General features: G+C 42.5%; 2 protein-coding genes across 4 annotated transcripts; one reads left to right on the top strand and one right to left on the bottom strand.

Annotated features, from left to right (window-relative positions):
* The first annotated feature begins 238 nt into the window (after nt 1–238).
* rmdn3 (regulator of microtubule dynamics 3) lies at nt 239–6089 on the top strand. 3 transcript variants are annotated; one of them, XM_024378099.2, is made up of 12 exons: nt 239–327; nt 1997–2174; nt 2315–2455; nt 3418–3748; nt 3881–3983; nt 4067–4127; nt 4209–4284; nt 4468–4545; nt 4664–4762; nt 4874–4927; nt 5050–5130; nt 5226–6089. In XM_024378099.2, the coding sequence occupies exons 1-12, from the start codon at nt 324–326 to the stop codon at nt 5310–5312; spliced, it is 1293 nt and encodes a 430-aa protein (XP_024233867.1). In that variant the 5' UTR covers nt 239–323; the 3' UTR covers nt 5313–6089. The 3 variants fall into 3 exon arrangements, with proteins under 3 accessions (XP_024233867.1, XP_024233866.1, XP_024233864.1); XM_024378098.2 differs by lacking the exon at nt 239–327 and adding an exon at nt 756–1804 and having other exon boundaries at nt 5229–6089; XM_024378096.2 differs by lacking the exon at nt 239–327 and adding an exon at nt 761–1804.
* Nucleotides 6090–6364: 275 nt separating this feature from the next.
* On the bottom strand, nt 6365–10530 carry LOC112217657 (DNA repair protein RAD51 homolog 1). Its single transcript, XM_024378100.2, has 10 exons — nt 10238–10530; nt 9590–9706; nt 9276–9413; nt 9032–9149; nt 8824–8915; nt 8586–8680; nt 8271–8384; nt 7541–7670; nt 7224–7345; nt 6365–7054 (listed from the first exon to the last, which is right to left on the bottom strand). Exons 2-10 carry the CDS (start codon nt 9674–9676, stop codon nt 6931–6933), a joined length of 1020 nt encoding a protein of 339 aa, XP_024233868.1. The 5' UTR covers nt 9677–9706; nt 10238–10530; the 3' UTR covers nt 6365–6930.
* Between the last annotated feature and the right edge of the window lie 11293 nt (nt 10531–21823).

Here is a 21823-nt window from a genome sequence, read left to right as displayed (position 1 = left end):
AGATACTTCAGTAAATTTAGAACCAAATACTTTTACTCAAGTGGTATTTTACAAGGGGACTTTTACTTGATTAACTATTGATTAAGGTAACTATACATTTTACTCAAGTATGACAATTGGATACTTTTTCCACCACTGCATGTCGCTCTCAACATATGCATAAATCAACGAAGAAAATAGAAATAGGCTACTGACCAGGCAGAATAGTGTGCTGACGAGTATCTATGCATCCTTAAAAAAAAAAACTTTCCAGATGGACTTTTTGATGTCGCTCTCCGTGTGGAAAAATAACGCTCTGTGGTTACTTCAGATGCTAGAGCTAAATGGGTGAGTGGTTTGTGCACTGATTAAAATCAATGACAAGTCAACAGACACCATCTTTAATATCGTTTAAGGCTATGCTACAGTAAAATGACAGATTGTTTTAAACTCTGTCTGTGAACTTGTCATTCGGTACTGAGGAAATATTACTGGAAAACCCGAAAGATATTGAAAAACATGTTTTCCTAGATCCATTTTCACTCACCAAATTAGTTTTGATGTTTCTCCAACCCTTTTGTTGGACAGCTAACCTCCTGTAGATTTTCACTCCATCTCCAGTAATAATTAAACTAATTCTTATCAGCTAGCTAATTATTAGAATCAGGTGTGCTAGACTCGGGTTGGAGCAAAAACCACAGGACGGTAGCTCTCCAGCAATAGGGTTGGATTGCCCTGGTCTAGTTCAATCAAATGTGCTACAAACAAATGTTACACTGGAAAAGTAGCCTAAATGATAAATACAAAAAATATTATTGACTTGCAAGAACCTTGCCTATCATAAAACCGATGTTTGGTAATGATAATTTAAATAGCTGGGAAAAATAATTTTTGGTCGCAAAATAAATATCCCAAAGACCTTTAGAAACGTTTATGGAAACATAGTTTCTCGACGGAATTATTCATATGTGACACGTTTCATGGAGTCCAGCATTTTTATCTTCCCCCTCCGCACAGATCGAAATGCAAGCGAATGTGGCGTTTTAAGGTTACTGTTCTTACATTATACCAATTAAACGTATCTTATCAGCAGGCGGGAATAGAGTAGGTAGCTAGCTGAGATAATTTAAGAGCATTTTCCTGAAACGATTGCTAGTCGTCACACTGTCAGTAGTACCACGATGCGAGCGTCTTGATTTGACAGCTAGAACCGAGGGTGAAGATATTAATCGTTCCTAACTAGCTAACATTGCTTGCTAGCAGATCTTTATTTTATTTACAGCAAATGCTAAATATTGATTAACAAAGCTAAAGTTGTCAGATAGCTTGGCGTTATTGATTGCAAGATAGCTAGCTAACCTTAAAATTCAGCGTTTATTTCACTCTATCTATGCTAGTAAGCTAGCTAGCTGTCAGATCATTTCGAAAGCAAAAGTGGCTAACGTTATCAATATCGCTACCATGAGGGTTTTCGAGACGGACAGAAAGTTATTGCCAGTTACCCTTTAAGTAATTTATCTAGCTAGCTAGCTGGCTAGAAATGTATCAATAGACCAAGGCAATTATCAAACAAAAACTTAGCTAAATAAGATATCTAAAGAAGTTGCTATGGTCCCAATTTGGCACAACATGAAGCCGTTAGGGAGAAATTGGATGATAGGACTGGGTGTAGGAGCCACCGCGGGTGTAGGCTTGATTACATTAATAATCTACAAAGAAATTAGTAGAAGAAGATCTCAAACATTATTACTCCACACTAACCCCCCTGAGTACTTGAAAGACAGCCCAGATGGAACACCCCTTCAGATTGAGTCACTTGAAAAAGGTAGGTGGTAAACACTGCATGGCATAGCAGCATAATCTGAGACTATGTCCGTTTGTGTGTGTGTCTAGCTGTCTGCACGTGTGTAATGAGTATCTGTGCAATGGTGTGTCTATACAGCCCCCCCAGACAACCTATATATATATATATATATATATATATATCTCTCTTCTGTCTCCGTTTGTCCCTCCACAGAGGTGGTGGCCCAGCAGCAGGCCCTGGAGGCGGTGGTGCAGGGGTTGTCCCCTGAGCAGGTGGAGCTGAGGAACCAACTGGATGAGGTGCTGACCTGTGTGTCTTCCCTCCGCTTCGAGGTGGCTGAGCTCAGGACTGGTCTGCAGGACATCGCCCAGCAGATTATCCAGGATGTCAAGTGAGTGGTGGTGTTTGGTGGTGGCCACATGGGTTCACCAATTGGACACTGAATCTAGGATATATCATGTTTCAGGTTTTTTGTTCAGTGTTTTTTGTTCAAGACATGTATGTTGAATGTCTCTTTGCTGCTCTGTGCAGGAAGGGTGTTGAGGATAGCCAGAGGGCACGCAGACGCCGCCACATCATCAGCCATCGGGAACGCACTGACTCCATGAGCTCCAGCTCCATCTATTTCTCTGCCAGTCAAGGCGTGTATGGAGGGGAGACCAGCGAGGGAGGGTAAGATCAGCATGGACTGCAATCACTGGGATAGATATGGGATAGATAGCATTGTAAGAACATGAGCATAGGGCTAATTGTCCACGAGCCACCCACCAAAAAAGGCTTCAGAAAAGGCATTCTGTGACCCAGAAAACAACAGTTTCAACATCATTACATTCCTTAATTTTATGAATATGAACACTGTGTGGTTCAAACTTGTAATAGTTGCACGTTAAATATTAAAGCAAAGGTACAATTTTGAAATCATAGTGCATTTTGGGTAATTTCCCCTAGCAGCAATGAGGTTGCAATTGTTACGCACATTTTGTTGTCCATGCTTGCAGAAAGCAAGGTATGTACCGGATCTGAGGAATCCGAAATAATACAAGATAAAAAGCTGTTGAAAGCTAAAGGGATTTTTCTCAGATGCCAGAACAGCGCTTTATGTAGCTGTCGTGACCTTAAATATTTTGTGAGCTGTATTATCTAGAAAACGATGTGCTGTCTTTAGTTTGGCTAGCAGGTAAAATAATGATGTCCCTTGTAGGCTAAATACACCTGCCAAAATGTCTTAGATTAACTGAGAACCACTGTATATGGTTAAAACATTTCTTTGTTTTGTGGTTCAACTGGATCAGTGAAGGATCGGTAATGTGTTGCTTGAGCTTATGCAAGGATGAGCACTGATCTCACATAGTTCTGTGAGGCAGTGTGCAACAAAAGTAACCAAGGTGAAACATGGCAATGTCGGAACATTGCTAGGGAAATTACACAAGATGCGCAATGATTTTGCGACATAAAATCTTCACTTTTATTAAACATAACTAATGTGCAACTTTTACAAGTTTGAAACAGTGTTCATATTCATAACATTACCTATGTAATGTTTTTGACGTTTTGTTTCCTGGGTCACGGAACAACACCATTTTTGTGGACTATACTTTTGTAGTGACATTAACTGTCTGCCTATACTGTCTCAGGTACTCCACCGCCAACGCTGAGTCGGACTACACGGATCGGGACACGGATCGGGAGACCGACAAGGAGGCAGAAAGAGAGCCGGAGGAGGATTCCGATGAGGACAAGAGCTGTGCCACGACCATCACTCTACGCCAGGAGGACTCCCAGGAGGAGGGAGAGGAACCACAGGAGGAAGACGAAGATGACGATGAGGAGGAGATGTTGGAGGTGATGGCTGAAGTGCCAAGTGGGGAGTTGGCATTACTCCTGGCCCAGAGTGATATCCTTCATACGGGTGTCGCTAGGCTGAAGGCAGAGGGCTTCCATCTGCTCCTTGCCAACAAGCTACAGGTCAGTCCAAATGAAAGGAGTCTGAGAATGTGGATCTTTTTTGGCAAATTTTGTTTTCATGTTGCTGAAGTTAAAATATTTTTTTGTTCAGTCTAGCTACATCTGTCATATTTTGTTTTTTTGTGATACCAGTATGGCGACAGCAGGGAGTTTCTATGGCGACTGGCCCGTGCCTACAGTGACATGTATGACTCTACCGAGGACAAGCAGGAGAAGAAGTCGTATGCAGAACAAGGTAAAGAAAACATTTGATTTTGTAGTGAACTCTCACTTTAACATGCACTGTCAGATGGTTCGCTTTTGATCTATTCTCCACAGGTCGGGAAGAAGCAGAGTTTGCGCTAAAGAAGAATGGCCTGAATGCGGAATGTCACAAGTGGTGAGTCACTGAAAACCATCAGAGATGTTGTGCTGACCCTTTGCAAAATATATATTTTTAATCTCTTTCAATACTCCACAGGTTTGCTGTTCTCACAGGCCTTACCTCCCAATATGAGACTATGCATAGCAAACTGAAAAGCAGTCACATTCTAAAGGTGTGTTTTTGTTACTCTATTCAGAATCCTATTGGAATAGTCATCCAAGTCCTCTGTTCATAAAGTGTAATCTATATCAGAAAACAATTGTGAATGTCAAGATCTGCACTTTTCTAAAATGTTGTAAACGATAAACAATGAAAGTGACTTTTGTATGCACTATTCACCCTTCCTTTGTGCTAGGAGCATTTAGACCGAGCGATTGCCCTTAGGGACGATGACCCATTGTGTTTCTACCTTTTGGGGCGCTGGTGTTATGAGGTAAGCTGAACAAGCTTTTTATCCCAAATCCTTATCTTGGGACTTGACTGAAAAACAACAGCCATACAACCAGTCCTATGCTAACTAAAACGTGTTTCCTATCCTTTTTCCTTTGTAGGTTTCCACTCTTGGCTGGCTGGAGAGGAAGGCGGCAGCTGCCTTGTATGACAAACCACCAACATCTACTCTCGACGACGCCCTTGGAAACTTCCTCAAGGTACTTAATCAGTTGCCCAAAGCCAAATCGACTGCTAGCCTCTATACAGAAGGGAAAAAAATCATTTAAATGTTTTGTCAGTTTTATTTTTTTTATTCCCTTTGATTTCAGGCAGAGGAGCTGAACCCAGGATTCTCCAAGACAGTGAGACTTTACATCGCCAAGGTATTGGAAATGCACTTCTGTAGACAAGATCAATTAAACAGTGGATTTCTCCAATTTGTAACTAGTGTAAAATGTAACTTTTTTGATCCTCTGATTGTTCTCTTGGTGGTTTTGATTTCTAGTGTCACAAGGAGCTGGGGAATGTGTCAGAGGCCAAAAACTGGGCCCTGTTGGCGTTGAAGATGCCTAGTGGCTCCAGTGAGGTAAGCAAACATTCCTTTGAGATGGAGATGAGCACTCACTGTGCACACAGGGTTGACTTTGCTGGGCAGCACTTACCTTTCTTTTCATTCTTTAGGAGGAGGATAGTGCTAAATTGGAGGCAGAGCTGGGAGCCTTGATTGACAAAGTGACTGAGCTCTCTCTTGACGGTGGGGACAAATAGGGCAGGACACAGCAGGATGGCCATTGGCAAACTAGTCTGCTCATCACAGGCCACCCAATCAGCTGTGTAGTAGAAACGTCTACCGACAACTTTCTCTCTCCTCAGTACACCAAGTAGATATTCAACTTCCTATGTCACTGAATCGATATGGAGTGAGCTATTTATATTGCAGTCACATGACCTCTCAATTGGAGTAAGTACCTTTTTCAGAATGATCTTTGCCTTTCACTTCACTTAATATGCTATGTTTTCAAAGCACTTTCATCTAAACGGTACTACTGTAATTTAGCATGTTTGTTTCTTGCTAGTGTTGACCAAATGTGTGCATTGTTTGGAGAGTAACTTAGATCGGGACTAATTCCCCTGTACAAACATAAGCCCTACCGTTGTTTAGATGGTGTTGTGATACAATGTTGACAACCTATCCTAAATGTAAAATCAAATGGGATCAAAACATGTCCCCCTTTAGCCTCACAGCTCATATAGATAGCAAGATTATTATTAAAGATTTAGTGCGTAATGTTTCAATGACCTAAGCACAAGTCCAGTCTTAAGTCCATGTAATAGCATTTTAGAAGCATGGACCCTTAGGTTGTCTACTTTATTTAATTCCAGAGTGTTATGCTGCCTTTGATTTGTTTGAGAAAATGTTTACCTTTGATTATTTGTTTGTTAAAGATAACATTTGCTGGTTTCAATAGCATTCATATACACATTCCTGTAAGTGAGAATGTGTTCACAGTCAACTTACCTGGTAAAATAAAGTCCTTTAATGGATGTCCTGTCATAATCTTTCCCTGTGACAGTTGTGAAACTGGCCTGGTTTTGAAAAGCTTTTTATTGTACTGATCCCGATACTATAGGAAGGATTTACTTGCAGTATATTCATGAGGACTTCAGTTAAATGCATCTTTGTTTATTCACTGTCGTATGGTAATCTGTTGCCAAACATTATCAACAATGCCATGGTATTTTTTACTGGTCATTAGTACAACTGGGAAATTATGATTTGTCAACTGTCAGAATTCAAATAACTTCAGATGTAGACCAGAGACAGGGTATCCTAATGGTTTTAATACAATGCATCTTATACAGAAAGTATAGTTCTGTAATGATAGGGAAAATGGGGTCTGTACTTGTATGTTTACTCAACCATCTGCTTTTAATAATAGAATAGATCTGATATACAGTGGGAATGTCAAATCCAAACAATGGTTGTAAAGAAGAACACTTGTAGAAAATCGAAGTCACAATACAACACATTTCTTAAGTCCATATCCTCCAGTGGAGTTAATACAAGAATTGTCTATTGGTTTGGTGAAAAAAATTCCACATTTATGTCAAGCTGAGCTCCCTCTGGTTCTCAGCTTCATAGGGCCATACAGATCTGTATATAGTGTTGGCCTAAGCATGTGCATCACTGAGTTCTTCTGGGCAATGTGCAACACTCCATGCAAAGTAGCCATTATGGCCAGCATCTCCCATATTAGCCCTTACCTCAGGGAAGTGTACACAGCCCAAGAGAGCTGCCATTGTGCAAGTCTACAGTGGCGGGTGAGGGGCATGGCCTCATGAAATGCAACCATGCTCTCACCTCCTGGCATGGTTCCAACTGAGCTCAGTCCTTGGCATCACCCACCCCGTCTGCGTTGATGGCAAACATGGCTTCAGACTCAGGGAGGCAGGGTGAGTCATAGATTTTGCAGATCCTCGTCTCCCCACGGCCTTTCCTCAAGTACAGTCTAAAAACAAGGAGAGGTTTAGCTAAATTGCTCTAGAACACCAGGGGCTTAACAAGTGGTATGCTATGTTAGAAACCATTAGAACGTAACAGATAGGGAGCAGAATGTAAAAAAACGAACCCCCAGTCTTTATTCTGCAACGCCCAATGTGGTCAATGGAGCTACTCACCGTGTAGTGGACGCATGTGCCATGATGTTGCCCCCGATGGGCTTTTTAGGGTCTGCAGAGAACATAGCAGCACCGTCTACCTGGGCCACCACCTGATTGGTTATCACAACGGCAACGCCAAACTGACAAGGCGAGAGAGACTAAGTTTAGCATTATGACTATACTGTGAAGAGAGTTGTGCACACACATGATGGGCCCATAAGGTCGTGTTCAGAACATTACTGACAAATCAATTGTATTAATATATCGACACCAGAGTCATGGATAAGGAATTCAGCAAACAGACAAAGCCCCTGTAATTCTAACCCTGGCCTTACTTCATCTGCTAGTCTCAGCAGCATTCTCAGGAAGCGTCCCAGGTGGCCTTGCCGTGCAGCGAGCTCTCCCCTCCCTGAGTAGTCTGTCCTGTAGAGGGCCATGGCACTGTCCACTATCAGCATGGCATACCTGAGAGAGAAGGGGCCATATGGTTAGAGATGTATAGCGTTGCAGACTGGGTGACCAGAGGGTAGTGGCCTTATTCCAGATCACTTCAATTCATGTCATAAACAATACTATCAACATGGAAGGAAAAAAAGGAATGGGAGAAATAGAAAAACATTTGAAGGATCAAAACCCTCAGGAACAGGGTTAAGGGAGGGATAGATAGATCAAGGGATGGATCGAGGAGAGGGAGGTGGATGAGGGATAGGGGGAAGAATGGATAGAGGGGATGGATGGAGAGGGGGATGGATGGATAGGAGAGGGGGATGGATGGATAGGAGAGGCGGGATGGATGGATAGGAGAGGCGGGATGGATGGATAGGAGAGGCGGGATGGATGGATAGGAGAGGCGGGGGTGGATGGATGGATAGGAGAGGCGGGGGTGGATGGATGGATAGGAGAGGCGGAGGGTGGATGGATGGATAGGAGAGGCGGGGGGTGGATGGATGGATAGGAGAGGCGGGGGGTGGATGGATGGATAGGAGAGGCGGGGGGTGGATGGATGGATAGGAGAGGGGGGTGGATGGATGGATGGATAGGAGAGGGGGGTGGATGGGGTCTGACCTAGACTCTGCCATCATGGCTGAGGCTTGGTAAAGCAGCTGGGTCTGGTGGTCTGTGTTAAAGGCCCTAGCGTAGGCTACGTTGTCCAGAACGTCACTCCCAACAAGTCCATACCTAATTAAAAAAAAACAGTACATTCTAGTGTGGTACAGTTTTTTGAAGGAAGTACTGCATGTACTATGGTAACTCTCTGAACAGACAGAAATTGATGTGCGTTATTCCTGTAGTGGAATAGTGTTGCTCCAAATTTCACTCAGTGTCATATAACCCAGTAGTTACTCCATTGTTATTGTGTTGGTCCATGAGAGAACTCACCTCTCTGCTACAGCCAGTAACCTCTCTGGTCTGAAGGTCCCCTCAGTGTCAATGTACATGGCTTTGCCCTCTCCACCACCCTGGTCAATGGGCAACTGAGTTGGGGGAAAACATTACAGAACAAGAACACAAACAATGTTCTGAGAGTGCTATTGTCATAAGATGTCAGCAGATGTGATAGGAGTATACAGCCAAGTCTACCTTTGTTAGTGCTAAATAATGTCATCATGGCAAGTACCTGACAGGTGACTGCAAGGGTGTGGCACAGTTGCGTCTTTCCTGTTCGGAACTCTCCAAACATCTCTGTGATGGAGCCCGTCTCTATCCCACCTGAGAGAGAGTGATAAAGCCTTTCATATCCATGATAGTGACAAATAAAAATGGGCAAGTGGAAAAAGAGTCATGACTAAGGTTCTAAGTAACTGGTAAAGAGACTCCATCCTCACCCTGTAACAGCTTGTCCAGCTCTTTGGACCCAGTGGAGATCTGGATGATTTCAGCTCTGCGTTGGTGGAACTCTGTTGCTGTGGTGAAGCCCATGGGCACTAGTTTGGCAGCTTCAGCCTGAAGGAGTTACCATAGAGGTATAGGAACATCATTCAGTCATAATAGCAGGCCTAGTATCAGCTGTGGGCAACCCAAAATGAGCAGAAAATAACTCAAGAGATTGGTAAATTAAGGTGACCTAACCAGGACTTTGTCTGCTTTGGCCTCACTGATCCCCTTGATGTTGAGCAGCTCCTTCTTGGGGGCATAGGCCACTGCCTCAATGGTGTGGAACCCTGCATCCTCCAGTTTCTTTAGGTCACTGGCACTGATGCCACATTGCTGAGTGGGACATTGCAAATTACACTACAATCATGCATTTGACGTTTAGACATTTTAATATTGATTGTCAGTTCTGCCTAGTACAGAGAATATCCTCAGTCAATATCAGAAAAAAAACACACATCTAATACTGTAGCCAGATAGATTAGTATGGGCATAAATGCTCCAAAACCTACCTCAAGTCTGCTCAGTGGCTGTGGTCCAAAGCTCTCCTCCTCTACCTCTGCCTCTGCCTCTACCCTGGCCTCGCTTCTCATAGCCATCTTTTTTGTTTATGGACAGGCGAGGTATGTCTGTTAAGGTCATAAAATAACGTCAAGTTGTTTTCACAGAGGGTGAAACTGAAAGGCATATAACGTTAGTCGTTTCCTTCTGTGTTAGTTACTGAGACACACTCAAATGCTATTAAACTTGATCAAGATAGGGTTGTTTTCTTGTTGGAATGGAATCCAAAATTATTCTAGTTAGCTAGTTTACACAACTGAAAATTGCAACTGACTTGCTAACATAGTCAAGTTGTTGATGACTTTTTCGCATCTTGTTATCACATAAAAATGTACTTGAACATATGACTTACCTAGATAGTAAAAACACCTAACGTTAAATACTGAACAGTCTTTGCATATGACCGATATTGTGTTATGAAACGTAGCTATCTTACGCTATTTGTTCAGCTGAGCCAACAATGAAATGGTCTGTGACATTGCTTTCGTCTACTTCACTAAGGCTGAGTTATCCACATTTCGCTCAAAATAGTCGCTAGCTTATGTTAATTTAAAGTGATGAATATGATGTCCAATGTTACAATAACAGCGTCCACTTACCACCAGTTTCTCTTGATTTCCTTGAACAAAAATCTCCCGCTCGTAACTCAATTTAGCTATTGAGCGTGCTACGTAAATACGCTGTCCTTTCACTCGGGGTCGGGGTTTCACTTGTAACCACAGCCACAAAGTTGGTCAAAACAACATTCGCTCTTTGGTCTTAATTCCAGGTTAGGCGTAAAGCTAGAAATATGTGAGTATGGTTAGGGTTAAAATCACATTTTAAGAAGAGAAACTAGAAATATGCGGGGTTTATGACTTTGTGTCTGTGGTAACTAGTGACGTCCAGAGCGCTGGGATTCTTCTTCATTTCTAATATAATAGTGGGCCGCAAACAAACGTTAAGAGGTGCATGCCGCCACCTACTGTACCCGGGTGTAAAGTCAATCACAGATCACAGATATAAGAATTGAACGAAACATTAAAATGTCCAATGCAGCCTTTTTATGACAATATAAAATAATTTATGGGTAACAATTAAGTGTGATTGTTTTTCAATTAAAATAGTCAAATAGAAACAAAAATAGCTTCTGCACAAAGACATATTTCTCAACAAAGAATTTAGCTCGGACTGTCTAGGAGTGGTCTGAGTGGGGAGGGGAAAACGGAAAACTAGCTGTTATTAACAGAGAGGTTTGGAACTCTCTTTCTTATAGACCTATTAACTAATTTACTGCCTGGTAATGTCACCAGGCAGACCAAAACTCCACCAAAACAGGCTGAAATTTCAGGTGGTCCTTTGAAACAGCTCTTACACTAAAGGGGCATTATTGTCATTTTCACGCTTTCTCAGTATTATTCCAACCTCATTCTGTAGAAATATATATATATATAAAACACAGGAAAATTGTGTTGTTGACTGCACTGGGCCTTTAAGAAAACCTAACCCTCCTACTCCTACCCGATCCTGCACTACTAAGAAAATAAAAAAGAGCCCTACTAACTTCTAACAAACCCTTCCAACCCAATCCAACCTCAATAACCCTACACATTAATCTCTCCCTCTCTTCCACATACAACAATACAATAGCACATGCTCCATAGTTTCATCAACCATATACACCGGCCGTACAGAAACCATTCACATGCTTGCCAACCAAATGTAATGACACTTTAAATGTACAATGTCCTAGGTGCAACCAAGCAAACACCACCTCTTCCTTCCTAAACTGACCTTTGAATCTTGGCCCATCAACCTTTCTTTGGAGGGCATATAAATGCCAGCCTTTGGCTCGGAGTCCCAACTCTTCTGCCACACAAAATGGCTCTAATCTTACATTTGACCTCACCTCTACCCTGTGGAGCACGAATATCAATTTTAATTTGTGTTAAAGCCCCTTTGGCTATATATTTTAGCAAAAAGATATAAGATAAACAGAGTAGCAGCAGCTTGTATGTGAGTGAGTGTGCGTGTGTGTAGAGTCTCAGTATAAATGTATGTGCATATTATGTGTGAATGAGAAGATGGAGTGAGAGTGTGTAGGACCCTGTGAGTGTGCATAGAGACAGTGCAAAAATAAAGATACAAGGTTAACTCAAATAGTCCGTGTAGCTATTTTGTTAGCTATTAAGCAGTGGTATTGTTTGGGGTTAGAAGCTATTCAAAAGCCTGTTGGTGTCAGACTTGATGCAGCGGTACCGCTTGCCGTGCGGAAGCAGAGAGAATAGTCTATGGCTTTAACGATTTTCCGGGCCTTCCTTCCACCCTGCCTGATATACACTATACACAAAGGTATGTGGACACCCCTTCAAATGAGTGGATTCTGCTATTTCAGCCACACCCATTGCTGACAGGTATATAACATTGAGCACACAGCCATACAATCTCCATAGACAAACATTGGCAGAATTGCCTTACTGAAGAGCTCAGTGACTTTCAACTTGGCACCGTCATAGGATGTCACCTTTCCAACAAGTCAGTATGTCACATTTCTGCCCTGCTAGAGCTGCCCCCGTCAACTGTAAGTGCTGTTAGTGTGAAGTGGAGACATCTAGTAGAAGCAACAACGGCTCAGCCACGAAGTGGTAGGCCACACAATATCACGGAATGGGACTACCGAGTGCTGAAGCGTGTAAAAAAAACATCTGTCCGTTGTTGCAACACTCATAATCCGAGTTCCAAACTGCCTCTGGAAACAATGTAAGCACAATAACTGTTTGTCGGGAGCTTCATGAAATGGGTTTCCATGACCAAGCAGCTGCACACAAGCATAAGAGCACCATGCGCAATGCCAAGCGTCGGCTAGAGTGGTGTAAAACTAGCTGCCATTGGAGTGATGAATCAAGCTCCACCATCTGGCAGTCTGACGGACAAATCTGGGTTTGGCGGATGCCAGGAGAACGCTACCTGCCCCAATGCATAGTGGCAACTGTAAAGTTTGGTGGAGGAGGAATAATGGTTCAGGCTAGGCCCCTTAGTTCCAGTGAAGGGAAATCTTAATGCTACAGCATACAATTACTTTTAAAAAATGTTTTATACCTTTATTTAACTCGGCTAGTCAGTTAAGAACAAATTCTTATTTTCAATGACAGCCTAGGAACAGTATAACTGCCTGTTCAGGAGCAGAGTGACAGATTTGTACCTTGTCAGCTCGGGGATTTGAACATAAAACCTTTCGGTTACTAGTCCAACACTCTAACCACTAGGCTACCCTGCCGCCCCAAAACATTCTAGACGATTCTGTGCTTCCAACTTTATGACAACAGTTTGGGGAAGGCCCTTTCCTGTTTCAGCATGACAATGCCCCCGTGCACAAAGTGAGATCCATACAGAAATGTTTTGTTGAGATTGGTGTGGAAGAACTTGACTGGCCTGCAGAGTCCTGACCTCAACTCCATCGAAATACCTTTGCGATGAATTGGAACACCGACTGCGAGCCAGGCCTAATCGCCCAACATCAGTGCCCGACCTACTAATGGTCAAGTCCCTGCAGAAATGTTCCAACATCTAGTGGAAAGCCTTTCCAGAAGAGTCGAGGCTGTTTAGCAGCAAAGGGGGGACCAACTCAATATTAATGCTCATGATTTTGGAATGAGATGTTCGATGAGCAGGTGTCCACATACTTCTGGTCATGTAGTGTAGATGTCCTGGATGGCAGGGAGCTTGGCCCCAGTGATGTACTGGGCTGTCCGCACCACCCTCTGTAGCGCCATGGGGTCGAGGAAGCTGCTATTACCATACCAGGCAGTGATGCAGCCAGTCAAGATGCTCTCAATTGTAGAGCTGTAGAACCTTATGAGGATTTGAAGGCCCATGCCAAACTCCTCATGAGGAAGAGGCGCTATCACGCCTTCTTCAAGACTGCGTGTGTTTGGACTATTTTAAGTCTTTAGTGATTTTGACACAGAGGACCTTGAAGCTCTCAACCTGCTCCACTGCAGCCCCATCAATGTGGATGGGAGAGCTCGCCTCCAATTTCCTTTGGGCTAGGATTTGAAAGTGTTGGGTTCTTTTGTACCTCAAAGGCTGGGTTGCATCTCTAAATCAACTTCCTCACCGTGTTTCATCCCCTTGATCTGCACAATTTAGAATCTTTCTCTGCACTGATCTGGAAAAACACAGCGTATATGGAAACAAGCAAAATTCAGTGGGCAGGGCGCACTATTATAGCCTATGCTGTTGATAGTCCTACTCATTACAAATCAGAGACGATGAAGAGGAGACCACTTTAGACTGTTGAGATGAAGCCATATGAGCATACCAGTATGGCAATGTAAAGATCCTGTTGACTTTCCATACTATGAAATCATGTCGGTATGATTGTCAAAACAATATAACATGATCTGTTTCCCCCATTTGCTCACAGAAAGGGTAATGAAGAGCCAAGTTTACAGACAGAACTGTTATCCTACAGAGGAGCAAACATGGGTAAAAGTTGTATTAACATTTTAATAACGATTGTCAATTAAGACAATTTGTGTTGTTCAAGCTTTTTTCAGTTTCTTGAGGCAATACATCAAAGGTGATATGCAAATGCAAACTTTTACAATACAAGATAACTATTCCTCCCTTAAAAATGATACAATAATTATTCAAATGTACAGTAGACAACATTTAAAACTATCGCATAGAATGCATAATGGGGTGTTTCGTGAGCTGAAATAAAAAGATCCCAGACATTTTCCATATGCACAAAAAGCTTTTCTCTCTCAAATTCTGTGCACAAAGTTGTTTACATCCCTATTATTGAGCATTTCTCCTTTGTTAAGACAATCCATCCACCTGCCAGGTGTGGCATATTGCCTGTGAAGGGGTGGGTGGGGCTGAGATGCTGAGGAGTATTTCTGTTTGTAAAAATCCCTTTTGTGGGGTAAAACTCATTCTGATTGGCTGGGCCTGGCTGCCCAGTGGGTGGGCCTATGCCATCCCCGGCCCACCCAAGGCTGCACCCCTGCCGAGTCATGTGAAATCCATAGATTAGGGCCTAATGAATTTATTTCAATTGACTGATTTCCTTATATGAACTGTAACTCAGTAAAATCTTTGAAATTGTTGCATTTCTATTTTTGTTCAGTGTACATTTTTTCATTCACTACATGGAATATAGCACCATTATTTACTGGAGCTGGTCTCACAGCAGACATTGTCAAGAGGATCCATAAATCTTGATCAAGTAGTTCTTGGCTGGTGTTACTGATGATACAATGTCCTCCACCTGGTCTTTCCTGTATAGAAACAATGAAAAGAGTGTTACAGTTGTTTAAGGTGCCCTGATGCAACAAAGTACAATCAATTGCCTAGAAACAGAAGTGTGCGTGAGAAGATAAACCTTAAGTCTTACGTTGTGTTTCCAATGTGCTTTTGGAAGTTCTGCACATGAAGGAGACAGATGGGGTAGGTGGAGGTAACAACTACGGTCATCTCAAACTTAAATGTCTTGAGATTGGAAAACAGGATTCGAACTCTGATGTAAAGAAAAATGTTTTCAATCAGATATCTATTATATGTATCTATATATAGAAAATGTCCAAGAATGGTCAGTCCCATTTCAGTCAACATACTCTGGTGGTCTGATGAGGGTAAATGTTCTTTCTATGAGTTGTATTTCTACAGTATGGTGTGTGATCCATCTATAATGGCGCCGGAGGAGATGGCTGCCGTTTTACGGTCCCCTAACCAATCGTGAGTGTTTTTTCGCATTATTTCTAACTTATTTTGTACATTATGTTTCTGCCACTGTCTCTTATGACCGAAAAGAGCTTCTAGATATCAAGACAGCGATTACTCACCCTGTACTGGAAGATTTCTTTTTCTTCCTTTAACGAGTCGGACGCGAAGGATTTACTCCAGACACCTGACAAGGCTCTCATCCCAGTCATTCGCAGAAGAAAGAGTCAGAGATATATCAGTGACATAGGTCTGGGTGCCTTGTAAGGATCCGACGACGAGTGGGTAATCTGCCTTGGAAAATATTTTCCTCGTCATCGACCCTCTGAGGAGAATGAGTCCAAAGTTTCTGATAATTCTGCTTCACTGCTAATATCTGGAAGCACTTCATTATCAATGTTGTCCATCAGGGTGTTGCTCCTCAGTTCATGAGTGCCACCCAAGCAATTCTTCAAAAGTTTCCCAAAATCAGTCACACTATTGCACTCCGTCTGGTTTAGTTCTGACGGTTTGGCCCTTTTGCGGGAGTTTGGGCAGGAAACCACCAAATGACAGTCGTGATGGAAGGCTTTTACTCTTCCAGTTCAAAGTAGTAGTCATATTAGGTTTGATATTGTGAATAATATGGTCTGCCAATTCAACACTTGCTGGATTCTCAGTCATTATTCCCATGGTTTTAGACCCGTAATCTATAGCTGTTCAGGATTCTGTCTTTACACGGTGTTTGTTGGAGGTCCTCGCCAGCTGAGATGAAGGTGCAGTGCAGCTACCCATCACTTCAGTGGATTCATTTATCATGCAGCTCATATGATTAAGTTTCAACTGGAGATCGGCCAAACTAATTCGCCTGGTCTTTGCCTTCTTTGGAGGTACATTATCATATTTTGAGACTGAAGAGGCAATGATCTTTCTGGTTTGTTAGGAATACAGGAGCGGTCTTCGTCTTTCAGATCAGGATCATTTACGTCTGCCAATCCATTAAAGTGTTCTCTAAGGTTAGTGGGGATTTCTCCAAGTTGACCCTCCGGTAGAAACAAAGAAATTGCCTTTGTGGTGGATGAAGGGCTCTTCACAACATCATTGGTGGGTGCATCATGTTGTTCAATTTGCGTTAATCCATTTGGATTCAATTGCATCAGTCTAGCTCCTTGTCAGTTCCATTTAATCATAGCCAGAAGATGTACAGTGGGGAGAACAAGTATTTGATAACCTGCAAAATCGGCAGTGTTTCCTACTTACAAAGCATGTAGAGGTCTGTAATTTTTATCATAGGTACACTTCAACTGTGAGAGTCGGAATTGAAAACAAAAATCCAGAAAATCACATTGTATGATTTTTAAGTAATTCATTTGCATTTTATTGCATGACATAAGTATTTGATCACCTACCAACCAGTAAGAATTCCGTCTCTCACAGACCTGTTAGTTTTTCTTTAAGAAGCCCTCCTGTTCTCCACTCATTACCTGTATTAACTGCACCTGTTTGAACTTGTTACCTGTATAAAAGACACCTGTCCACACACTCAATCAAACAGACTACAACCTCTCCACAATGGCCAAGACCAGAGAGGGTGTAAGGACATCAGGGATAAAATTGTAGACCTGCACAAGGCTGGGATGGGCTACAGGACAATAGGCAAGCAGCTTGGTGAGAAGGCAACAACTGTTGACGCAATTATTAGAAAATGGAAGAAGTTCAAGATGATGGTCAATCAGCCTCGGTCTGGGGCTCCATGCAAGATCTCACCTCGTAGGGCATCAATGATCATGAGGAAGGTGAGGGATCAGCCCAGAACTACACGGCAGGACCTGGTCAATGACCTGAAGAGAGCTGGGACCACAGTCTCAAAGAAAACCATTAGTAACACACTACGCCGTCATGGATTAAAATCCTGCAGCGCACACAAGGTCCCCCTGCTCAAGCCAACGCATGTCCAGGCCTGTCTGAAGTTTGCCAATGACCATCTGGATGATCCAGAGGAGGAATGGGAGAAGGTCATGTGGTCTGATGAGACAAAAATAGAGCGTTTTGGTCTAAACTTCACTCGCCGTGTTTGGAGGAAGAAGAAGGATTAGGACAACCCCAAGAACACCATCCTAACTGTGAAGCATGGAGGTGGAAACATCATTCTTTGGGGATGCTTTTCTGCAAAGGGGACAGGACGACTGCACCGTATTGAGGGGAGGATGGATGGGGCCATGTATCGCAAGATCTTGGCCAACAACCTCCTTCCCTCAGTAAGAGCATTGAAGATGGGTCATGGCTGGGTATTCCAGCATGGCAATGACCCTAAAACACACAGCCAGGGCAACTAAGGAGTGGCTCCGTAAGAAGCATCTCAAGGTCCTGGAGTGGCCCAGCCAGTCTCCAGACCTGAACCCAATAGAAAATCTTTGGAGGGAGCTGAAAGTCCGTATTGCCCAGTGACAGCCCCGAAACCTGAAGGATCTGGAGAAGGTCTGTGTGGAGGAGTGGGACAAAATCCCTGCTGCAGTGTGTGCAAACCTGGTCAAGAACTACAGGAAACATATGATCTCTGTAATTGCAAACAAAGGGTTCTATAACAAATATTAAGTTCTGCTTTTCTGATGTATCAAATAGTTATGTCATGCAATAAAATGCAAATTAATTACTTAAAAGTAATACAATGTGATTTTCTGGATTTTTGTTTTAGATTCCGTCTCTCACAGTTGAAGTGTACCTATGATAAAAATGACAGACCTCTACATGCTTTGTAAGTAGGAAAACTTGCAAAATCGGCAGTGTATCAAATACTTGTTCTCCCCACTGTAGGTGCCTTACTACTGCAGATGCTTTCAGCACCTAACTGAAATGTAATCCCACCACGTGCACTCTGCTCTGAGGGAGGAACCATCTGCAGGGTCCCACTCAAACTGGATAAAATGTTTCCTCGCACTGAAAGGGTCATGAAGCCCCATCTTGATATTGTCAGACTCAATAACACCGGTCTGACTTCTTGTCATATCCATATAATCTGAATCCAAAAGACTGATGTTGATCGGTTTTGTGACCCACTCCAACAAAATAGTTGCCCTTTTCTCTATTGAAATTTGTCTTTGAGATGGTGGACATCCTAGCCAAAGTCTCATTCCCATTGGCAGAATGACAAACATTTTCCCATATCTGTCCAATGAGAGCTTGAGTCATGTCCATACCATTGCCATCTTCCCCGAGAAGTGTTTTAGTTGAATCCAACGTGCTGACAGATCTTCCTTTACCACCTCGGAGTGAAGGCGTTGCGACACCAAAACATCTGGCGTCAATGACCCCAGTTTGGGTCCTTGTGATTTCCATGTCATCGGTACTAAGTTCTGCTCTATCCTGGCTCTCCTCAAACCTCTCCTTTTGGTGTTTTGTTATGGGGAACAATCTGCCAGTGGTCTCATCTGTCATGTTCAGACAATTTCTGTGATCTATAGACACAGTGAGAGATTTGGTCATGTCGATACCAGTCATCCTCTGATAGATGACTGGCTCTGTTGGAAGCTGACATGAAGGAGATACTTTTCCAAGTAGGGTTTTGCATGCGATTGACCACATTGAGGCTTTTGGTGTTGATGGCAACAGTTTGACTTCTAGTTATTTCCATGTCATCAGGATCCAATATGGCTACAGAAACACTGAACCCTCTGACTTTTCCCTGATGCAGAGCCCTCTCCACACTGTGAGCATCGCCTGAGAACATGGCAGTTTCCATAGAGGATGGCACTAAGGATAGACCCAGGTCAAACTCGGTATTGGGTTTGCTAAGAGAAGGCCTCTCCATCACACAAGAATTGGAATCAATTACAACAGTTAGGCTTTTTGTGATTTCCATGTCATCTGGATCAGAGGATGCAAGTTCCCATACATTACAACTTCTCTGTCCTAAAGTCATCTCCATGTTGGCACTTTGATCAGAATGAAGGGACATCTCTGTTGTGGGGAACAAGCACTGGAGTGGCTCATTGGTCACTGTATGGCTGTTGGCCACAATATTTCTAGTGAGGGCCTCGGTCATGTCCATACCATTACAGTCTTCTGTAACAAACACATCTCTGAGAGAATTTCATGCAGGATAAACTGTGGTTTGTATTCCCCAGTAAGGGGGACCCCAGTAAGGGGATTAGGCCTACACTTTTGAAATCAAAGGCAACTGTTTGACATCTTGTCATCTCTATGTCATCCCAGTTTGGGCATGAGGTGATATGAAAGGTCTGTTGATTTGGCTCAAAGGAGATTCTGTTTTTCTTGGGAAACAGGGTGATGATTCACCTTTCTTGGTCAGAGCACACACATTCTCCTGGAGAGGTACATCGAGAGTTGCAGTCATCTCCATACCATGGTCATCATCTGAGAAGATCTGGGTTTAATTGGGATCTGATGTGAAGACCACACTAATGCTTTCAATGTTCCGAAGGGGATTTGGGCCTATCATCCCAATGGCTTTGAAGTCAATGGCAAAAGTTGGGCACCTGGTCAACTCCATTTCATTTGGATCAGTAGAGACAGATACCTGGCTGAAAGGGCTTCCCCTAAGCCAGTGTTCTTCAGACCTTACAGTTTGTAGACACTGAAATACTCCTTTGCCATCTATCAAAGTTGAATGGCTTTTTGTCAGATCCAACTGATCCTGTTCAGTTTGCATCGTAGATGTATTCATGAACTGTGGACCTTGCCTTTTAGGGCTAACTGAGGCCACTGTACATTCTCAGTTGTCGACAAAGCTGGAACCTGATTCTCTTGATCAACTCTAGACCTGCGCGCATTGAGTGCAGCATGGAAACATTTGTTGTCTGTTTTTTCTGGAGGGGATACAGCTCTGTGGAATGCCATTGTAGTTGAGGCTTTGGGAGTTGGATTGCCCCTGGGGCCACATGATTTTGTTCTGGATCTATATCTCTGACTGAGGTGGAAGAGTTTTTAAAGAGGGCACAATTCTCTGTTGAGTCCTGGGAACACACAGTCTCACTTTTCTTAATTGAAAAAGTAAAATCCATGTTGCCATAGTTAGATATATTTACATTGCTTTCATGTGGCAGAACAATAGATGATTCTGAATCATTGGCGATGAGTATTGTGTGACTGTGAGTCATATCCATAAATGCTGTCTCCTCTCCTGTGAACATAATCATTTTCTCCCCATCATCATCCTGGTTGAACATTACATTTTTCTATTAGGGGAAACATAAATTACTTTAGTGTCTCATTAATAGCTAAGTCCACTACTACAAAGATTAACACAGTACGTAGCGCACTGGCATGGTACATTTTTGAGGGGGCAATAGTTAATGCTATTCATATGATTAATGAATTTGTAAGTACCTACAGTACCAGTCAAAAGTTTCAACACAGCTACTCATTCAAGGGTTTCTCTTATTTTTACTATTTTCTAAATTGTAGAATAATAGTGAAGACATCAAAACTATGAAATAACACATGGAATCATGTAATAACCAAAAAAGTGTTAAATCAAAATATATTTTATATTCTTCAATCCTTTGCCTTGATGAAAGCTTTGCACACGCTTGGCATTCCATTCTTTCAACCAGCTTTGAGGTAATCACCTGGAATGCATTTAATTGAACACGTATGCCTTGTTAAAAGTTCATTTGCGGAATTTCTTACCTTCTTAATGCATTGGAGCCAATCAGTTGTGTAGTGACAAGGTAGGGGTGGTATACAGAAGACAGCCCTATTTGGTAAAAGACCAACTCCAATATGTGACCCGTTTCAGGAAACTATGCGTTTGTCACGATTCACTATTTCACAGGAGAGCCGTTTGAACGCAAATAGTTTTTTTGGCAGAAATGCCTTCTCAAACATGTGAACGAATACAATTGCAAAATTACAAGCCTAGTTGGTTTAGCCACAGAAAAAAACCTTCCCACTAGGAATGATTGGCTGAGATAATGAGTGGGCTGGACATGCCGAGAGATGAGTTTGGATGTAACGGTTCTCTTGTGGTGAAGGAGAGGAGGACCAAAACGCAGCGTGGTGGTTATTCATGTTTCTTTAATGAAGACGCTATACATGAATAAACTAACGAAAACAATAAACGTGAGAACTCAAAACAGCCCTATCTGGTGCAAAACACAAAGACAGGAACAATCACCCACAAACACACAGTGAAACCCAGGCTACCTAAATATGGTTCCCAATCAGAGACAATGACTAACACTGGCCTCTGATTGAGAACCATATCAGGCCAAACACAGAAACAGACAAACTAGACACACAACATAGAATGCCCACTCAGATCACACCCTGACCAAACAAACATAGAAACATACAAAGCAAACTATGGTCAGGGTGTGACATTGGATTGTTTTGCCATATAACATATAACTATTTGAGCTGGTCAGTATGTTTTGGTAATCCTATCTAACGTAGCTTTTTGATTTTATTTTATTTTTCATGTATCGCATAGTAAAAATGCATACATTTTACTCTCCACTTTTTGGAGGACCAAGGTAAGT

This window comes from Oncorhynchus tshawytscha, linkage group LG18, assembly GCF_018296145.1.
Source record: "Oncorhynchus tshawytscha isolate Ot180627B linkage group LG18, Otsh_v2.0, whole genome shotgun sequence".
NCBI classification, from domain to species: Eukaryota; Metazoa; Chordata; class Actinopteri; order Salmoniformes; family Salmonidae; genus Oncorhynchus; species Oncorhynchus tshawytscha.
This window is presented reverse-complemented; position numbering and strand designations above follow the sequence as displayed.